General features: G+C 33.2%; 1 protein-coding gene across 9 annotated transcripts in view; it reads right to left on the bottom strand.

The window, feature by feature from the left end:
• The window catches only part of EPHA5 (EPH receptor A5), a 493,180-nt gene that overhangs the window by 104,845 nt on the left and 367,594 nt on the right, over positions 1-20,741 (bottom strand). For all 9 annotated transcript variants that reach the window (XM_020999825.2, XM_078148799.1, XM_020999824.2 and 6 more), the window contains one exon: positions 13,129-13,253. In XM_020999825.2, the coding sequence (XP_020855484.1) occupies positions 13,129-13,253 (125 nt within the window). The remainder of the gene's footprint in view (positions 1-13,128; positions 13,254-20,741) is intronic.

Here is a 20,741-nt window from a genome sequence, read left to right as displayed (position 1 = left end):
GGATTTAAAAGTATTCTCTTTCAACTAACATGGACTTTTCAGCTAGATGTTGAGGATACAAAAGCAAAAATGGGACTCTCTCTACTCTCAAGACACTTAGAGGAGAGACAACATATACAGAGTAAAATATATGCAGAATAGATATAGGGTAATAGGAAGGAAGGACACAAGAATTTATTAAGTACCAATTATTGGCCTTTTACAAATATTATCTCATTTGATGCTTACAACAATCCTGAGAGAGAAATACTATTGTCATCCTCATGTTACAGTTGAGGAAACAAGCAGGCAAGTGACTTGCCCAAGATCACTTAGCTAGTAAGGGTCTGAGGCTAGATTGAACTCAGGTCTTCCTGACTTCAGTACCAGTGCTGTATCCTTTGTACCATCTAGTTGCCACAAAAGGGGAAACCACTGGGAGCACAGAAAATGTAAACTGGGCAGAGTTTTTAGGGAAAAAAAAATGAAGGATTCCAGGAGGTAAAGGAGAAGAGGAAGTGCATTCTAGGAATTGGGACCAGCCTGTGCAAAGGGACAGACATAGAAGTACAGTGACTATAAAGTTTGTGGAGGAAAGTATAATATCCATCAGCTATATTTTGCAAAGGTTATTTTGGAGCTCTTCTGTAGTCATTTTAAAAGAGAATAAATTGTATTATTAATAGTGATTTTTTCCAAAGGTCTGAATTAGGGGAAAATAACCTTGAAATACACTTTGAGTCACTGTGGTTTCATGTATTATCAATCATGCTTCCAGTGATAGATTAAAACTGCAATAAGGCTGGGGTTAGACTTAGGTGGAATCTAGAAAGGGTATCATCTAGTTCTTTTGAGGAGAAGTTTTTTACTTAATTCCACTGATTTTCAAAGAATGACAAATTTCCTTCAAGCCACCATCTGTTTTATGTACCCTTTACTGTGTTTACATTATGTGATAAAGGCAGAGAGGAAAGGAAAAAAAAGTGGAAAATGAATGGAATGATAATGATCACTGCTCTTTCTTTTTCCCTATATTAAATCCTGCCAAAGTTATGCATGTTGAATGTGAGCTAATCAGCCCAAACCTAACTGAATTCACCAGTTTCATTAAGCATCTACTAAGATCATGACATTGTGTTACGAGCTGGGATATAAAAATGAAAATGATATACAAATTGGAGCCTTAACATCTTTTGTATAATAGCATAATATAAGCCCCAGTAAGGCAGGAATTCCTTATAATCAAAGATCTGCACATTTCTCAGAACTGTTCTCTACATATTTCGTTCAATTGTTCAGTAGTATCTGATTTCTGTGACCCCATGTAGGGGTTTGCCAATTCCCAATCCAGTGCATTAAGGGAAACAAACAGAGCTTTAAGTGATTTCTTCAGGATCACATACTTCATTATTATTTGAGGCTGGATTTGAACTCAGGTCTTCCTGACTCAAGATCCAAAGCTCTACTCATTGGGCCATCTACCTGTCTCATCCTCTACAAATAAAACTTCAGGTACTGCATTTGCACACGTGGTCACAATCTATGTTACGAAATTTTCCTTTTCAATTATAGTCTGCCTCATACTGGATTCTAAATGTTTTACTTACTGAATACACTATTCAGATAGATTGTGTTTCTGATTAATGTTTAGGAAAATAAAACGTTTAAGGCTAGTTAATGGTTAATGCTAGGGTGAGAAATGGTTTAGCTTGATTCTTTATTTCCAGAAACTGACTTCTCCAAGAACTTGATTACCTACTGTAAATCTTAATGTTCAAAAATGTTTCAGGGAAATAATCTTTAAAGATAGAAATGTGTTATTGATTTTTAAAATGAGCTAATGGGAAGAACATGCAAAGATCTTTCTATTAAATGGGAGAAAATTGTGAGGAAGAAAATCACAATCTGTCTGCAGACTCCAATTTCTCATGGAGAATCAGTTATTGTAAAACGTTCATTGAACACATACAATGAGTTTTTACTATAGTCCCCACATTCTTGAAGTTTAATGATTATTGTCAGAAATTCAAAGATTTATTTTTTTTCATGATTCAGGTAGATAGAGCAAGTAACATTATTTTCCCATTTCTATAAGTGACGAACCCCAAATAAGGAGCTCCCCATGTTTATATAGCCAATGTCAGAGCAATGACATCAATCTTTTTTTTTCCTTCTGATTGCTACTTATTCCAATGATTTTACCCTTTGTTATATTGAATTTTGTCAGAATTCAATGCTCTAAATCTCTGAGGTATGCAGAAATATAGTCTTAATTTAAAAAATACCTCAATAATATTATTAATTTTATTTTGACACTTTGTTTTATATTTATTTTATTTTTTTCTCATTAAAATAGCATCAAAATAATTTTCATCCATTGATTCAGAACTGATGGGTACATATGCAGTACATTATAAAAATGAACAAAACCCAAGTCATTTCCTGACAGGTAAGAAACTTTTTTTCTTTTAAATAAATCTATCATCTGTTCCTTATTCCAATGATGAATTTGAAGGAAAATAAAAGGAGATAGCAGATCTGAGTTTGAATCCTGCTGTGCCACTTAGTGCCCATATAATCTTTAGCAAACTCTCTGGTTCCTGGGCTCCTCATTTTTACAATAAGACTGGATGGCCTCTGCAGTCATTTTAAGCTCTAGAATTATAATCCTAGGAAATCATTGTGGACTGGCTACTTATAAAACATGCTTAAGTCTCTTTTTTTTTATTACATTAAATTGAAAAGGTTTTTTACACAAACAAAGCCAATGCAACCAAGATTAGAAGGGAAGCAGAAATCTGGGAAACAATTTTTAAAACCAGTGTCTCTGATAAAAGCTTCATTTCTAAAATATAAAGAGAGCTGAGTCAAATTTATAAGAATATAAGTCATTCCCCAATTGATAAATGGTCAAAGGATATGAACAGGCAATTTTCAGAGGAAGAAATTAAATCTATCTATGGTCATGGGAAAAAATGTTCTAAGTCACTATTGATTAGAGGAATGAATGTCAAAACAACTCTGAGGTGCCACATCACACCTATAAGATTGGCTAACATGACAAAACAGGAAAATGATAAATTTTGGATATGTGGGAAATTGGAACACTAATGCATTGTTGGTGGAGTTGTGAATTGATCCAACCATTTTGGAGAGTAATTTGGAACTATGCCCAAAGGGCTATAAAACTGTGCATACCCTTTGACCCAGCAATAGCACTTCCTGGGCTGTATCCCAAAGAGATCATAAAAATGGGAAAAGGAGCCACATGTACAAAAATATTTATCATAGCTCTTTTTGTGGTGGCAAAGAATTGGAAATTGAGAGAATGCCCATCAATTGGGGAATGGCTGAACAAGTGGTGGTATATGAATGTAATGGAATATTAGTGTGCTATGAGAAATGATGAGCAAGTGGATTTCAAAAAAAGACCTAGAAAGTCTTATATGAACTGATGCTGAGTGAAATGAGCAGAACCAAGAGAACATTGTACACAGTAACAATCACATTCTGTGATGACTGACTGATAAACTAAGCTGTTCTCAGCAATGCAAGGATCTAAGATAACTTCAAAAGACTCATGATGGAAAATGCTATCCATATCCAGAGAAAGAACTTTGGAGTCTGAATGAAGATGGAAGCATACTATTTGCTCCCCTTTTCTTTCATTGTTATGTTTTGTTGTTTTGTTTTCTTTTTTCTCACGGTTCCTCCCATCAGTTCCAATTCTTCTTTATATCATGACTAATGTGAAAATATGTTTAATGTGAATGCATAAGTAGAGCCTATATCAGATTGCATGCCATCTTGGGGAAGGGAGAGGAGATGAGAGAGATAAAATTTAAAACTCAAAATCTTATGGAAGTGAATGTTGAAAAGTAAAAATAAATTAATTAAGAAAATAAGATAAAAATGGGCATGGGGGTAGTTATGGTTCTTTAGTACAATCTGAGAAGGCAGAAAATTATTTTATTACAATATCTGGTTCTGACTCTATGACCTTCAGTGAACGATTTAAGTTGGCTTACTCAGTTTACTAGTTGTCAAGGAAGATGAAAGAGTTTGCTTATTTGAGCTTCTGGGAAACTTGTTTTGACAATACTCAATGCCAAACATGATGAAGAAGTATATGTCTCAGTAGGTGGAAACTGATTGTGACTGCTTTCTTCACATTTCATTTTGTGCTGGCAGGTAGAGAGCCAGATTTGCCCCAGCAAATGTTATTGAAGTTGATTGTTCTTAGAATACCCAAGTGGAAAACATCAACAGTACTTGTGAAGACACAAGGCTTATTGTACTAATCCACTATTTTCCCATTTACTTGCTGCCAGAAGGAAATGGTTTCAAGGAACTTTTATTTGGTATTATTTATTGTCATTTGCCATATATGAAGTATATGACTACAACTAGTATATGCAATTCTGGTATACTCGACTTAAATGTTATTTTGATACAAAATGCTGATGAGATATATCATCTTTATGCCATAAAAGTGAATCATTTCTGGGAAAAGAAATCATGTTGCATGACAACAACCCTATATAATAGAATATACTTTTTTCTAGAATAAGAAGGCAGGAGGCAAATAGGAAAAAAAGCAGGACACTAGAAACTTACTCTCTAGAATTATATAATGTATCCTATTCATTACGCAGAGTTCTGATTTAATCTATTTATGTAGTTGTGTGCTTCTCTGTGGTATCATACCTAGGGATCTAAGTGTCATTATGAGCTAGCTGAGAATTGATTGTTACATCACATGGTGACTAATGAAGCATACCACAGTGCTATGTTTCAGAAAATACACACATACACACATACAAAATGCTTGTAGAGTGCCCAAAATGACCTCCTACTTGTTTTTTTGTTCCCTCCCCCAGTAATCCATGCACAAATCCTCAAACATTATCTTTTCCATAACCTAAACTTTAAAAATGCACACTCTCAATGTCTCTACTAGCCCTGCCTTGAACTCTTCAGCTAAGAAGATAGATCTGCTACTCCTCCACTCCACTACTCCTAAGTTGAGCAAATGAGTGACACAAGCCAGCTGCCTACATGCTGGAAAAGGAAGTCTTTGGGATGAGGAGCCAGCTGGCAAACAACAGCCCCAAAGACAGCTTCTCTATCCATCCCTGCCTGCCTTGAATTAACAGATGGCAGTGGGCCCATCACTGTGTAGGAGCAGTGAGGACCCCATTGACCTCTATTATTTCAGGGCAATCTCAGGCTGAAATGCCAGCTGGTGAATTCATAAGCCCTTGCTTGGAAATCTCTTCTGCTTGTCCTTAGATAGCAAGTATCCAATGAAAGAGAATCATTACCCAGAAAGTTCAAAGTGAGCCCTGAAAGCTGACTAATAACTTCATCCAAATTAGGCAGAAAGGTGGTGGGGTTGCATCTGTGATTTCACTGCTATAGCAAACTTTCTTATGAGAATACTCCCTCTTCCAATTCAAGCTGGCACCTTTTCTGCATCTTGGTGGTCCTAGAGAGTTACCTAGGGATCTGAAAAGGTATGTGACTAGTCCAGAGAAACATAAAACAATCTATGTCAGGGATGGCCTCAAATGCAAATTTTTCAATGACTCCAAAGGATATCTTGGATATATTATGCACAATGATTCTCACTTATCATCAAAGTTGTTTTTTTTTTTTTTGGCTAGGCAATGTGACTTGCTCAGGGTCACACAGCTAGTTATGTGTCTGAGGCCGAATTTGAACTCAGGTCCTCCTGAATCCAAGGCTGGTGCTCTATCCGCTGCGCCGCCAGCTGCCCCCATCATCAAAGTTTTATACAAATAACTCCACTAAATGGCACCACTTGGAAGAGATTTTCCCAGTATATCTCACTCATCCATTCTCTTCCTTTTCCTCCAAACAAGCTAAACTGAATAATTCTATAATACTTACATTGCATTTTGCTAATATCATTCTTTTGTATTCCTTTGTGTATTTGCAAATTCCCCCAATACACTGATTCACTTTAAAAAAAATCTTGACCCCTGATGTCATTGGTAGAAAGCACTCCCACTGTCCAACCTCCTTCTGTTGATGTAGATCAATCAAACAACAGGCATTTGTTTTAAATCACCTACTATGTACCATGAACTATGCTAGGTGTAGATCAACTTTGTTTTAAATAATAGAGATTTCTAGGATAGTTTGAAACTGCATCATTTGCCCATACATATACAACTACTATATGTCAGAGATACTCCAGTTCTTTCTAACTTCATGGCCAATGCTCACTTCACTATAACACTGCATTTCCTATTAAATATGCAAATGTCACTAAAATCTCACTTTCTTCAAGAAACTTTCCCTGGTATTTATCTTAACTCCTTAGTCAGCAGTGATATTCTCCAGCCAGGGCACGTGGCTGTACCACTTTCATAAATTTCTCAGTCATTATATTTACTTGTATTTCATATCCTCCTATCAAGATATAAGTTTTATGAAGGTAAAGGCTATGTTTTATCTAAAGTTCTTATCTGAAGTAGCACAATATATAACATAATGCTACTCATAATATTAAAAAAAACTCAGAATATTTTTGCAAGGCAACAAAGGGCAATTATTATTCCTATTTTATAGAAATAGAATTGTAAAATAACTAAAATTTAATCTCTGGAAATATGGGCATGTATACATAAGTAGACATATATTTAGTAACTTCTCAAGGTATCTTGTTCTTTTCATTTAATTTTTAATCGGTAATTGGGCTCCTTCTTACTTTTACATCCTTCTTTCACAATGCTACCATTGACACTAAGTTCAGCTACTCACCCTCCTTATAAATTTCCCACTTTTCCCCACCTCTTTATCTTTAATTGTCCTTTTTTTTATTTCTTGAAGGTCCTGACTTAACTATGTACACTTGTTGAAATACTATCTATTCTTCAAGAATTAACTGTTTAATACTTTTTGTACTCTGGGAAATTTTTTCTAGCTTCCCCATATAACACTCATAATTTAGTGTATTGTAATTATTTGTACATGAATTGCATTCCTTTCATAAGCTCTATTAGCCTCTATGAAGAGAAGATCATTGGATTTACCTGAATGTCTCCAGTGTGTAGAGCTCTGCATAAAGAAATGGATAAATAAATGCTTACTGAATTTCAGTAAATTGAGGGACTCTTTAAAAACTATATCTGCTCCATGCCATGAAATATAGAATACATGTAATGGCTATGCTTCAGCAGTCACAGTGACCAGCTAATTTGTCCCCTTCACTTTGTAGTTCTGATGGGCCCAAAGGAGACATAACCATAAAACCCAATATCCTTTAATTCTAGAAGAGTTATCTAATGCTTCTGTTGTTGTCAAGTCACCTTTAGAGGAACATATTTCTAGCTGATCAACGTGGCAAAGATATATTAGTCTACTCTCAGTGTAACATGGGTCAAATGACCTCAATTATCTCAAAAATTGAGCTTTGATAGGACTAACTTCTGTCTTCAAACATTATATATTCAGTAAAGAAAATCCTAGTGAGCCTTACTGAGCTCTCTTTTCCAATGATATATTTTCAGTTACACTTAATAGTATGTATATATACTATCATTTCCACCTGGCCATTCATTTGAATGTGATGAGATGTGATTAGGACAGTTCAAATATAATTCATGTTCACAAATCCCTTGGATGCCACCGAGGACAATGCATACTCACTATGAGAAATAACTTTCTTTCTCAAATGATGTGTTCTGATAACTTGTCCAAAGCTGTGATTACTGTGGAACAGTTTTAAGATGGAAGTAGGCTTCCTTTAAATAAATTTGGCCAGAAGCCCATCACAGTTCAGAAGTTCTTCCCCTGGAATGGTCTCAAAAAGTTAATATGGATTCTTTACAAAGACCTCATAGTCACGCTTCTCCAGGATAATCAGGTGTTTGGTGGATTAAGCTTAGTAGATGGCTATGGGTTTTGCTTCCTTGTACAGATTTCCATATTAAGATCACTTCTAAGCCATCAATTATAGATTCTAGCCAATGCTTTCCCAAAAGTGAAAAAAAGTAGGAATAATTTTTTCAAGATAACATTGCGGAAAAGATATTGGAATTTTCCCCTTCAAAATCATTACTTGTAAGAAGAAAATTTATATTTATAGCTGGAAAATAGTTTAAATTCCTTTTGAAGCTTTGCTGCTTGGCATTCCCTCCATACCCAGCTCAAAACATGATCCAAGATCCTAAACAAATAATTATTCTATTTGATCTGTTTGAATAGATGGGTCAGATATATCCTTTATCATCAAATTTTCCTTTAGATGAATGTATGTAATGATAAACTTGTAGAATCATTATTTGCCATTATTCATCCAGGATTGTAGATAATTATTTTGTCACAAACATTGAATAAAAAGTCATTGGTTCACCCTCAAGATCATAATAGTGACAAAACTAGGAACATTAACCATCTAAAATCCAAAGTGTAAAAACGCATTAAGAGGAGGAGTTATGGAACTTATTGAATTAATGGATAACAGTGAGGGTTTCATAGTCAATTTCTTCAAAATACCCCTATTAACATGGGTCATTTGAGTCATCAACAAATGTTGCCTATGGACCACCTGAAATTCTGTGCTTAAACAATGATATACTTGAAATAGACATAGGGTTAGAAAGGATCTCTAAAGGGGACCTCAATCAGTGGTCCACCATCTCTATAGGCAGACCTTCATTAATGATCTATGTATTAGAAATCCATCATTGACATTCTAGAAAAAGATTCTTTATGGAAAATTTTCAAATCTTACTTAATTTCAATCCTTTTTCTAGTAATCAATGAAATGATTTGATAGTGGCTGTCTTTTGCAGAATAAAAATAAGGTAGAAATCAACAAGTCTCAGAAAAGCTTGAAACCCTTCATTCATTTTTTGAATAGGCACCATGATGTATTTATTGCAAGCATTTCATCTAAGGATAGAAGGATATCACCTAATGGCAATGATAAAGTAGCCTAAGAAGGTGACAGTGGAATTCAAATTTTTTTCTTCTTTCATTTCAATATTTGCTATATTTAAATGATGATATGTTCTATCTATTAATTTCATGAATTCATGGTCTCCTGAAACTATTATTAGGAAATGATCTACATATGTATATTATATATGCCATTTATATGTATATGAATAATTAATGTGTGAAATATATTGCTATAATTAAACTCTTGGGGGAAAAAGAGGCTTCACAAAATGCTAAGAAATTCCTTATAAAAGATAAATTCCACTATAATGGATTTTAAGGGAGGATGACACATGTTGATTACCAGTTTGTGTCTGTATGTGTGTGCATATCCACAGTAACACCATCAACTATCAGCTGTTGATAAACTAGGATGACGTTAAATTCTTCGTAAGACATTTGCATAAGACAGTAAGGCATTAATCGGTGGCTAGCACTGAACATATGAACTTCTTAAATACTTAATTGAATAAACATTTGGAGCCTTCCCCAAAACCATACATTATCATTAGACTTTATTCCCTGAATAAAGCCAATAGCTGATAATATGAATTCCAGAAGATCCTCTCTGAATCATTGCCCAAGTACCTAAATTTTCTTTTCCCCTTAGAGTAAATAATAGATATCTACCTTTTGAGTGAATCATTATAAAATCTGAATGCAGATACTATGACACTGATTCTTCTTTATAAGCTTCTGCATAATCTGTTAAATTCATTGTTGTACAAACTCATTGGCTACAGAATTCTAGTGGTGTTAACCAGTTCCTTCCTATCGGTCTCTGGAGAGGAGGAAATTTGTGAAGGAGTTAGATTGTATACACACAAAACATGTCTGTTGGGTGCCCATTTCATTATGAGAGATGCAATATGACCTAAAATTTTGTCATTGAAAGTTTTGAGAAAAAAAAACATTGCGGAAAGTATCTTAACTGATTATGAATATATCAATATCAATCAAGCAATATTTATTAAACACTTACATATGCTAGGCACTTTGGTAAGCCAACATATAAGCTAACTTCCAACTTGAGCTCCTGGCTAATTTCTATGCTATTGTAGATGGTTCAACCTTTTGAAGTACCTTGCCATTGATCTTCTGAATGTCTTCCAATTCTAGGACTTCAATTTAGTAATCAAGATCAAATGGTGTTCAATGATACATGAAATGTACGGATTGCTTTAAACAGTTTCTAAGGTTCCTTCCAGCCCTAAACCTATGATCTAGTGATTCTATATGACCTCCTATGACCATTCCTGGTCTTTTAATGAATGGCATACTACTGAAAGATGATTTTCCTTACAGATTCTATACGTCACAAACTAAAATATGTAAGGAAAACATTGTTTTTAACTCTCCTCAGTACCATGGTCTGTGAATTTCCTGTATTCAGATAACCCGTGTGTGTGTGTGATCTGCATATGTGTTGAACAGAATTTTTGTAATATATAATAATGCAGTCTCACTAGCTAGAGACATATTATCAACTATTATAAATGTTAAAGTAATTTGTCGACAGATACCAATGAACATCTTCATCAGGATACCTAGTATTTTACAGTACTGAGATAGACAGACTAAAGTCTCAATGCCCTCATTAAGCTGTTTAGTCTAAGTGAGAAAGTAAAATCTCTGAAGAATGATTGTTGGTACTAAGAGAAAGTATACTTTCAGTTGTCTCATAAGATAATCCAATATATCAATTGTAAGAATTCAAAGGTAGCAGCATATCTAAAATGAACACATTTGGTCTCTAAAGACTGTCAGGAATTTGTCCACTCTTTGAAGCTCTCTGTTATGATCCCTACTCATCCCCACTCCTAATATAAGGCTAGTCATTCTGTAAGGGAGTTCCAGAAATTGTACTGACAGCAAACTTTTAAACGTGCCCCAAAGCAGCCATTTTAAGTGCTGAGTCTGTTCATGTTCCAGGTTTTCTATTGCTTAGCACCAGTACCTGAGAGCAGAAGTATGTGCCTTGTAATTGTCCAGCTTTAACAGGATTCCATCTTTGTCACAAAAATAGATGCTATATCAGGTATCAATAAATAGGTGAGGGAGAAGAAATCCTTTGACATCACTAAAATCTATTGCTGTAAAACCGTTCTAGGAAAAATTCCTAGAAATATCTAAAGTACAGAACAGCATGAACTAAAAAAAAAGGCGGGGGGCAAAACCCTGAGGAACTCAAAGGAAATAATAAAAAAAACCAAACTAACTAACATTGTGCAATGTACCACAATGCTGCACAGACCTTCAGGGAACTTGCTCATCAGATAATTTTTGCTTACTGAATATCAGCATTTTAATTCTATTTAATATATTGATGAAAAAATAATTTGTTTTTTATCTATATTTTTTAGGTTGAAGGGATTAATCAGGAACACATAAATTCCAGGTAATATATGCATTGTAAATTATGGGGTTAGATCAAGAAATTAGCATTTTTAGTCAGGTCAACAATTTAATATATAATTAGTGTTTTTCTGAATTTTGAAAAATGTTTACATATATGCAACAGGATAGCAATTCAATATCAAGAATATGATGCTATTTAAGATGAATATTAGGCAGGATATATTTTTCCTTTAGGTGGTGATTATAATTGATAGGATCATGTGAACCAAGACTGGAAGGGGCCTCACAGGTAATCTAGTCAAATCGCTTATTTTTCCACATGGGAAAACTGAGGCTCATAAAGATTAAATTATCTGTCTTACATCACTCAGGTACTTAATAGTAGAGTTGGGATTTATCTTAAATCACAGCACCTCAAATTTTTAAATTACACAAATTGATATTAATTGAACTCATACACCTTCTTTTCACCATCAACCTTTCACTTTAAATAAATTTTATTTGTAACTTTCTATTTCACAATTTCAATAATATTACTGACAAATTGACATATTTTTGGAATGATGGCAGATCAAAAGTGCTAAGAAAATACAGTGGAAAAATCCTCAAGCATTGAAGGAGGTTGTTTTCTCCAGTTTGTGAAACCCACAACTACATGTCTTTTTAACATAAACTGCTCTCCACACTACTGCCTATCCAAAGTCTTGTTCCTATTATACTCCAGTCCCTTCTGTTAACTAAACTTTTCTCTTGACCATCTCCAAAACTGCGTGGTAAGAATACTTTCAATTGTTTTTAAGAAATACCAGAACATCATTAAATATGTCATGCCAATTCTAAAAAAGCCTTACTTGACAAACAAACACCATTACTTTGCATAGTCTTGCTATTTCATACATTTTATTCGATCTTTGTCCATTTACTTTTTTAATCACCTGATTTTATATACGGATAACTTCTTTGGAAAATTATTATAAATTCTTTAAATCATCTTATTCAGCTGTGTACAGTTATTTTCCCTAATATGCTTTTTTTTTCTCTTTTGCAGTTCACCATTATTACAAGGAAAGCTCTGTACTTTAAATTCTCTTGGAGTTTTCCTAGGACCTCAACTTATTAAAAGTGACTAAAAAACTGGAAATACTTTTAAAGTATATGTTTGGCAGAAATGGCACAGCAGGGATCATGCATCCTGCTGCTCAGATTTTTTTGTGTGTTATTCTGCTACCTCATTGTCAACTATAAACAGTGACTTCCCTGTACATATGGCACCATTAATAAACTGACTTCTTTGGAGTCCAACATTCCACTGTAAGACTCAGAGGTTGAGGGGTGGAGGTAGATTATTGTTTCAAACATTTGGAAGGATGTTATGTAGGAGAGGGAACAGGCAGTTCCAAGAGCCATAAGAATGCTCAATGAAAGGAACTTAAAGGAAGGCATATTTCAACTTAATACAAGGAACACTTTCTAACAAAGCTGTCAACCAATGTATGGGATATGATAGTGAGTATCTTATCACTGGAAGTATTTAATCAGAAGTTGAATACTATTTATCAAGGATATTATAAAGTAAATTCTGGAATTGGTTTGGCAGGTAAACCAGATGAAGTCTAAATTTCTGTATTATAGAATATATATTTAATATATAATATGTGATATATGTCTTATAGAATATAATATATTAAAAGTCTTTCTAACCATGTACTGAAGAATAATGTACATCAATTTACATGCAAAATTTCAAAACAGTTTTAGACAAAGGAGATAAATTGCTACAATAAACACTTAAGATACTTTATATTCAATTAACCACACCTTTTCAAAATATTTGATTTCATACTCCAGGATAATTCCGTTGGGACGATCTGGCTCTTGCCAAGACAAAGAGATGCTATTTTTTGCAATCTTTCCTTTTTTCACATTAGTAACTGGAGAAGGTGCTGCAAAATAGAAAAAAATATATATATGATGATTAATATATTGGCGTCTTTCCAATTTAGTACTCATGCTTAAGCATAGAAATGATTGCATGATTTTCCATTTTGGAATGTTATAAATAATTATAATTCAGTATCACTCAGTTTATTCCTCATACCCTTATAACTCATATTCCTTATACCAACTCTATGTAATACATAATTACAAAAAGTAATGAAATGAAATTCATAGAGAAATTAACATAATTAAGTAGAAGTTTACAGTATAATAAGCATATACACAATGCTAAAACAGACATTGGCAATAATCAAATCCAATCCCCAATTTTATGAAGTAGTAAAACAAGGCCAAGGTACTTGAAATGACTTTGCCAAGGTCATAGAGGAAGTAAATGGAAGATACTATGCCAAAAGATAATTAATGGCTTGTGTTGACTCATAGCCAAATTTTTGTTTTTCAAATATTTATAAATTGATCATTATAAATCATTGCCTTCACCTACTTAGCACTAAGCAGTCAAAACCTGAAAAAAAGAAAAATGCTTCTAAATATCTACTTCATTGAGATTGGGCTCATAAAACAGAACAGAGTTTTCACCACATGGTAGCACTTATACAGAATTGTCTTTGTAATTGCAACACAAATTATAAGGTTTATTTGTTAATGTGTATACAATATTCACTTTTTTCCCATTTTTCAGTATCTTACATTTATAAGAGATAACAAAAGACAATTTTTGAATGTAACTTCAGGCCCTAAACTTAAATATCATTTCAGTTGTTTATTTGATTAATTATGAACAATTGCATGTACCATAAGCCAAAATGACGTGTATAGCTTGCCTTTTTGTTTTTATTTATTTGTTTGAACTTATGATTTCATTGTTAAGGAATTCTCAAGGATATAAATTTCTTCACCAATGCATATAGGTAATTCTCCTGTAACTTACATATTTAGAAAGTAGCCAGGGAGCACTGAGAAGTTCAGTGATTTCCTCATGGTTTTTCAAGAAGTATGTGAGACAAACAAGCAGCAGAGTGGATAAAAATGCTTCATATGAGAAGCAGAAACACCTGAAGACAAAACTTACCTCAGAAAAGTACTAGTTGTGTGATCTTGGAAAAGTTATTCAAACTCTCTTAATCCCAATTTCCTCATATGCAAAATGGAGATAATAATAGCACTAACTTCACAAAGTTATTGTGAAGATTATATAAGATAACATATATAATGGTTATTTTAACATGTTAACTATTTCTAGCTATTTATTATTATTATTATTATTATTATTATTATTATTATTATTATTATTATTATTATTATTCAGAGCCAGATCTTGAATTTGTGTCTTTCTGAGTTCATGGCTAACCATCTATCTATTATATCATATTGCCTCAATACCTGTTATTTCCATAATATCAACCAATCATGTGAACATTGAAATAATTAGTGAATTTGTTTACAAAGATTTGAATTGTTGATGCCACATAGTTAAAACATTTGGATATTAGGTAGAATTTTCACCCTTGCATTCAATGTAACCATCTCTGGTCATTTCTACAATACTAATGGTGGACACAGCCTATAATATATTACAAAAGAAGAGGTGAGTATAAGAAGTGGCATAAAACATGCCATCAAAGAGCCCTTTGATCTGGCAAATAATGAAGTGCTTAATACATCTTATGAAGTTGACTTGATTTTGACCAGAAAACAAGGTTGGATGATCACATAACAAGAGCAGAGGATAACAGATTGGCAGGCCATGTATTCCACTAGCTAACCCAACAATATGAAGAGATCAAGAAGAAGACCCTCAGGGTATTGGATAGATCTGAGGATTTAAAGAAGGATGTAAGCAACACAAGACGGTCAGGAATGAAGGGACTATAATATATGCCACTGGGGGCCATATCCACAAAGATGAGATCACAGATCCATTGAAACATTTAAGTATTATTAATTGCTTATAGGATTATAAAAGCATCAGGTTGCAGTGGTGCTGCAACATGTTGTGGATGTTTTGTGCTTTTTTATTAAGATTATTGATCTTTAATAATAAAGCATATAATTTTCTGCGTATTTTAGCTTAGATATATAAAACACTTGCAGTATTTTTTTTGCCACAAATCATGGCATTGCACATATGGATGGATTACTATGCTGGCAAAATGTAACAAAAAATTGCCTGACCACTTGAGTTCATATGAAATTAAATGGTAGCTTTAGAAAAAAAAATGTTGCTTGTTTGGTATTCTGGAAAATGTGACAGGATTCCTGTTCTTGTAAGTCATACTTAATCCTAGTGTAGTAATCATACTTAGTGCTAGTATTAGTATTAGTCGTGTTTATTCAGATTCAAGACCACTGTGGATTTGTTCGAAGCAAGAAGGAGCCGATACCAAATTCTCTATTGTAAACCAAGCAGTAGGAAGTTATGGCAGTGGAAGAGGGTAAATTGTCTATTACTTGTCTCATTCTCCTGTTGCTTTTTACACCAAAACACAATTTGCTAAATATAATTTGAAAAAAGAAACAGTGTAATAGATTTGAAAAACACACACACACACAATGTTGACCATGATTTCAGATCTGAAGCATCCAATACAGAATATTAGGAAGGCAAAATTTTAGACATCAGTATTTTTTTTCAGCCACATGCTTGATTATGAGCAATGTATTCTTTACAAGAAAGTACATATTCATCTGAAAACTTGGACCAAGAATGCGAGATGTGATTTTTTTTCTCTTCTCAATAGGATCCTTAAATGATTATATAATAAAAGTTTAGATGAATAAAATTTACTCCAAAATATTATTTGTTAAATTCATACATTACCTTAAATTCTTCTTCTCTATCTTGGAAGATTTTATAAAAATACATGGAAATTTCCTGTGTAACATTATGAAAAATGAGAATGCATGAATACATATATGATGCATGTATATATATATACATTATACATATATATATATGTAGGTATATATATATTTCATATGTGTCCATATCCATGCATGTATAAAATCTAGGCACGCAGTAAAATCAAAAGATCTTAAATCTAAAATTAAAAGGAATCTCAGAGGATATTTAATTCAAACCTCTGATTTTACAGATGAAATAGTTGAGTAATTTATGCACATGTTTCAAGGTCACAGAGGTATACGTGTCAAAGACAGAGTCTGAACCCAGATCCTCTAATTTTAGAAGTAATACTCTTTCCACTGAACCATACCATCTTAATTAATGCATGAGCTATGATTTCTCAATAGGATTATTTCTTGCCTATAAACAAATTAAAAATTCACATTGACATGGTTCACTTTAAAGGAATTTCTAAAAGCAGAAATAATCAATTCTAGATTGCTTAAAATACACTTCCTTAAGATTTAGTGATATCTAAGTGAATATAGTCTCATATGTCATTCTAGCACTAATGGCTACTTGACTTTTTCCTAAGCATCAGGATCTATATCTATCCAATAAGCCCTTTACAGTCTCTGTTGCTTCAAAGGGTATAAAGTAAGCATTGTTAAAGGTCCCTGGCCAGAATACTAACTAAATGTCATTTCTGAGAGCAAGCCAGATTCTGGAGCAATGTCCTCAGACCAGCTCCAGGATGGTGATAACTGTATAAAGCTGATGAAAGTCTGGACACTGGCAGCCACCAGAAACATAATAACCATGCACAAATTGTGAAAAACAGCAATACCCAATTACTACAAATTATTCTCCAGGTCCATTGTGCATTCAAATAAGAGTAACTAGAAATGGTAGTGCCAAGGAAAAAATTCCTTTTTTTTCTTACCTTGTTTTTCTCACCAGGCCCTCCTATTCATTTCCTGTCTACATTAGCATTCCTTATATAAGTGACATTGAGGTAGTATGTTATATATAAGAGATAATTCTGAATTGGAACATCTCTAACCCCAATGACTTAGCTAAATCATTCTGAACTATTACAAATATTACTTTCTCTACTGAAGAACAATTAATTAACATGCTACAAAAAACAAGTAATGAAGACAACAAACAAATTAATTTTTCCATCCCCTGATTTCCAGCCAAAGGGGATGTGGAAATAGTCCAAATTATGATGTTCTGTGCTGGAAATAGTCTGTGAATACCATTTTATCAGACCGGATATTGTATTTGCTTCACTTTCAAGCCAGTGGGTCAGAGTGCCTCATGAGTTCTGCTTACTAATCTGTGAGGCTCACTGACAATGGCATCAAATTGCCATCTTTAAGGAAAAAATACAATGAACATGAAAGTTTTCACATATGCTTCACGAGTGCATTGACCACACAAGCATATAGATCCATAGAGACTGGCCTTTTCCCAAGGGCTGAATACATCAAGGAACCTAATCCAGAGACAGCTACTTGTATAAAAATAGGTAGGAAAGATCATAGTATAGTTGCCCTTGAGTAAAACTTTGAAAAGTATTTTAGAAATATCCACAACAGAGGCTATTTCCTCTCAGCTCCATTTCCTTGTTGCCACTTAATAAAGAATGTCCTAAGGTATCAATCGGGTATGTGTGAGAGATGCCAAAAGAAAAATATTAAGGCATTGTCTTTGCCGATAAGGTCCTTATAACAGCTACAGAATAGCAGAAAGTATAACTGAGATCTTTTCAAATTCCATATCAGTTTCATTACACTTTTGCAAATAAAATAATATTCTTTTGAAGGAGAATTCTGTCATGTGATTTCATTAATGTGAAAAGCTCCAAGATTGGAAATTCCGTGCACTGATGCAGATTTGCAACTTGTCTGTTATTTATAGCCTTAGAAAATTGACTGAAAGGAGCACAATTTATATAGTAACTACTACCAACAAAAATAATGTAAAGATAAACAACTTTGAAAGACAATTAACCCTGAGGAGTAATAATAATAATAATAAAGCATGTGCCAAAAGTCACAAGGACAGTAAATGGTTCAAATTTGAGAAATAATTTTGAAAAAACGTGTCATATTAAAAGTGTCTTTTACCCCCATTAATTTTGTGTTGGCTCCATCTATATTTATCAGTAATTTATACTTTTCATTGTTCTTATTACTTATCTTTGCTTTCCATGTGATTAAAATATTTAGAATACAATAAAATTTTCTGTCTCTGTCTTTCCCCCCTCTAAAAAACTCTAAAAATTAAATCTCTTAACAATTTACTGGGAGTTCTCTCCCATGGGGCAATGCTTAGCTGCCTTCTCATCATGTGCATTTTTTGTCCATGTCCCCCCACTGATCTTTAATATTAGATTTATTTAAAATTCAATTGATTTTCTGTAGGTCTTTTTCCATGCATGGATACTAGTATAGTACTTGAGTTGTCCAGCAAGTTAATTTTATCTGCAACTTACATAATCATTACAACTCCTGCCATCCATTCAACTAATTATCTCACATAATGAGTACAAATAAATGCAGCATATTTCCAATAGTGAATGTCTTCACTGGGGAGACATTAATAACGATTCTGATAGGGGAGGACAAAATTGTTGAAAATAAGAAAACAGTAACATCTTTCTTAACTTTTTCTTCCATAATTCAATGGGTTATTAAACAGTATTTCCTTATCTCTTCTTAATAATTTGTAAGTATAATTAGGCTACATCTCAATTCTGCCTTGGAAGAATATGCATGTAGTCAGAGTCAAGTTGAGAACAAAGAAATTGTCTTGGTCATTGTGCTTTATTTTTTTGCCCCTAGTATTTATAATGTATTAAAAGTAAAGATACATGCATGTGTGTATCCAAATTGTGTGTGTGTGTGTACACACACATAAATCCAAATAAATTGGGAATGGTAGCAGAAATGGAAAAGGGAGTTTTAGTACACATAAAACTAACTTCATTGGTTCCCACATCTAGCTACTTTGAAAATTCAACATATCTGGGTTACTGTGACCTATGCCAACAAGAAGACAGAAATATATATACCTTATTCAATTTCATTCATCAACAATATTTCAGTCTCTTCACACAGACAAAACTCACAATCATTCCACATTAAAAGCCTGTAAGTGAAGACTTTGATACATGGTCTTTGCAACGTTAACCATAATTTACACTGAAAAAGAAAATGGTTGTAGTGGTCATCGTTTCTGTAGGAATGATATCTTCTTAATAAAAGAAATTCACTAAATTAAAAAAAAAACATTTAGCTTAGTGGTAGATTTTTTTTCTTTCTCTAGTGAAAGTTGTAGAACATTAAAAAAAAAACCTACCCTTAAAGGGTGGTGGTGGTGGAGGAGAAGGCTTATTTAAGAAGAAATCTTTGGTACCATAAACAATACACTCTACTATTATCAATTTCATATACTGTTATCAACTCATGATGGAATATACTATTATTAGTTTGGGAATAAAAATATCATAAGTGTTGACTATTATATAATTGAATTTTGGATTGCCCATTCACCAAAATAATTTATATTCAGAAGAAAAATTCTAAATATTACAAGGAATTTCCAAAATGATGGAGCCTCACTGACTTTATACAAAAATTAATCACAAACCAAATAAATTATCTTGGAAGAGACCTTTTTACTTTTTTTGTCACATTACAGGTTAACAATTCACTAGCTTCAGTGATAAAATAACAGTAAATATTATATATAATTATTTCTGTCAGAACATCTACTCTAAGCAATTCTGTAAGAAATAGATTGGCTTAAAATACTTTTACTAGAACATTTATTAAAGTAATGCCATAGTTAATGAAGTGTCACTAAAGTGGAGGTTGCCACCATCATAGGGAATGTAGAATCAACTTAGTAAAAACCTGCTTCATTACTTGCAGTAATGTATCGCCATGAAGTACAGGATAATTAATTTTACCAAGCCACTGAATATCAAGAGAGCTAAGTAGTAACTCCAAGATGACACTTGGTCCAGTGAAATTAAAAAAAAGTTTTCAGAATGCCTAAATTACTGCTGAAATTAACAAATAACAGTTCCTTTAATTAAAAAAAAACCTGACTTTTTATTTTATGTTTTAACTCCATCAAAAATTTCAACACATCAGTGATTTGAGTTTTTATTCATTCATTCCATAAGAATTAAGTGCACACATGCTATTGTGTTCTAACACTTTACTAAGTGCTGGGGATAAAAAGACAAAAATCAAACAGTTTTTGCCCTCAAAGAACCTTTATCCTATAAGGGAAATTGGATGCACAGAGTTAAACCTATAGAAAATATATATCAAAGTAATCTGGAGTGGTTGGAGAGGAGAAGTAGTAACAACTCAGCTTTGGAGATTAGAGGAAGCCTCATATAGGAAATAGGACTTAAGTAAAATAATGATGCTAAAGAATGGAGTGAGTTATAGGCAGAAGGATCAAGAAACCAAAATCCGTCTGAAAAATAGAGTTAATAATAATGTCTATTTTTCCTCTTCCCCATTTTCTATGGAACCATCAACTATACTATAACCACATCATCAATCAGAATTTTAAAGAAATTCAATATCTATCATTAACT

Source organism: Phascolarctos cinereus, unplaced genomic scaffold (assembly GCF_003287225.1).
Source record: "Phascolarctos cinereus isolate Bilbo 61053 unplaced genomic scaffold, phaCin_HiC Scaffold_9;HRSCAF=440, whole genome shotgun sequence".
NCBI classification, from domain to species: Eukaryota; Metazoa; Chordata; class Mammalia; order Diprotodontia; family Phascolarctidae; genus Phascolarctos; species Phascolarctos cinereus.
The sequence above is the reverse complement of the archived record's forward strand: the minus strand, read 5'-3'. Positions and strand labels throughout refer to the sequence as shown.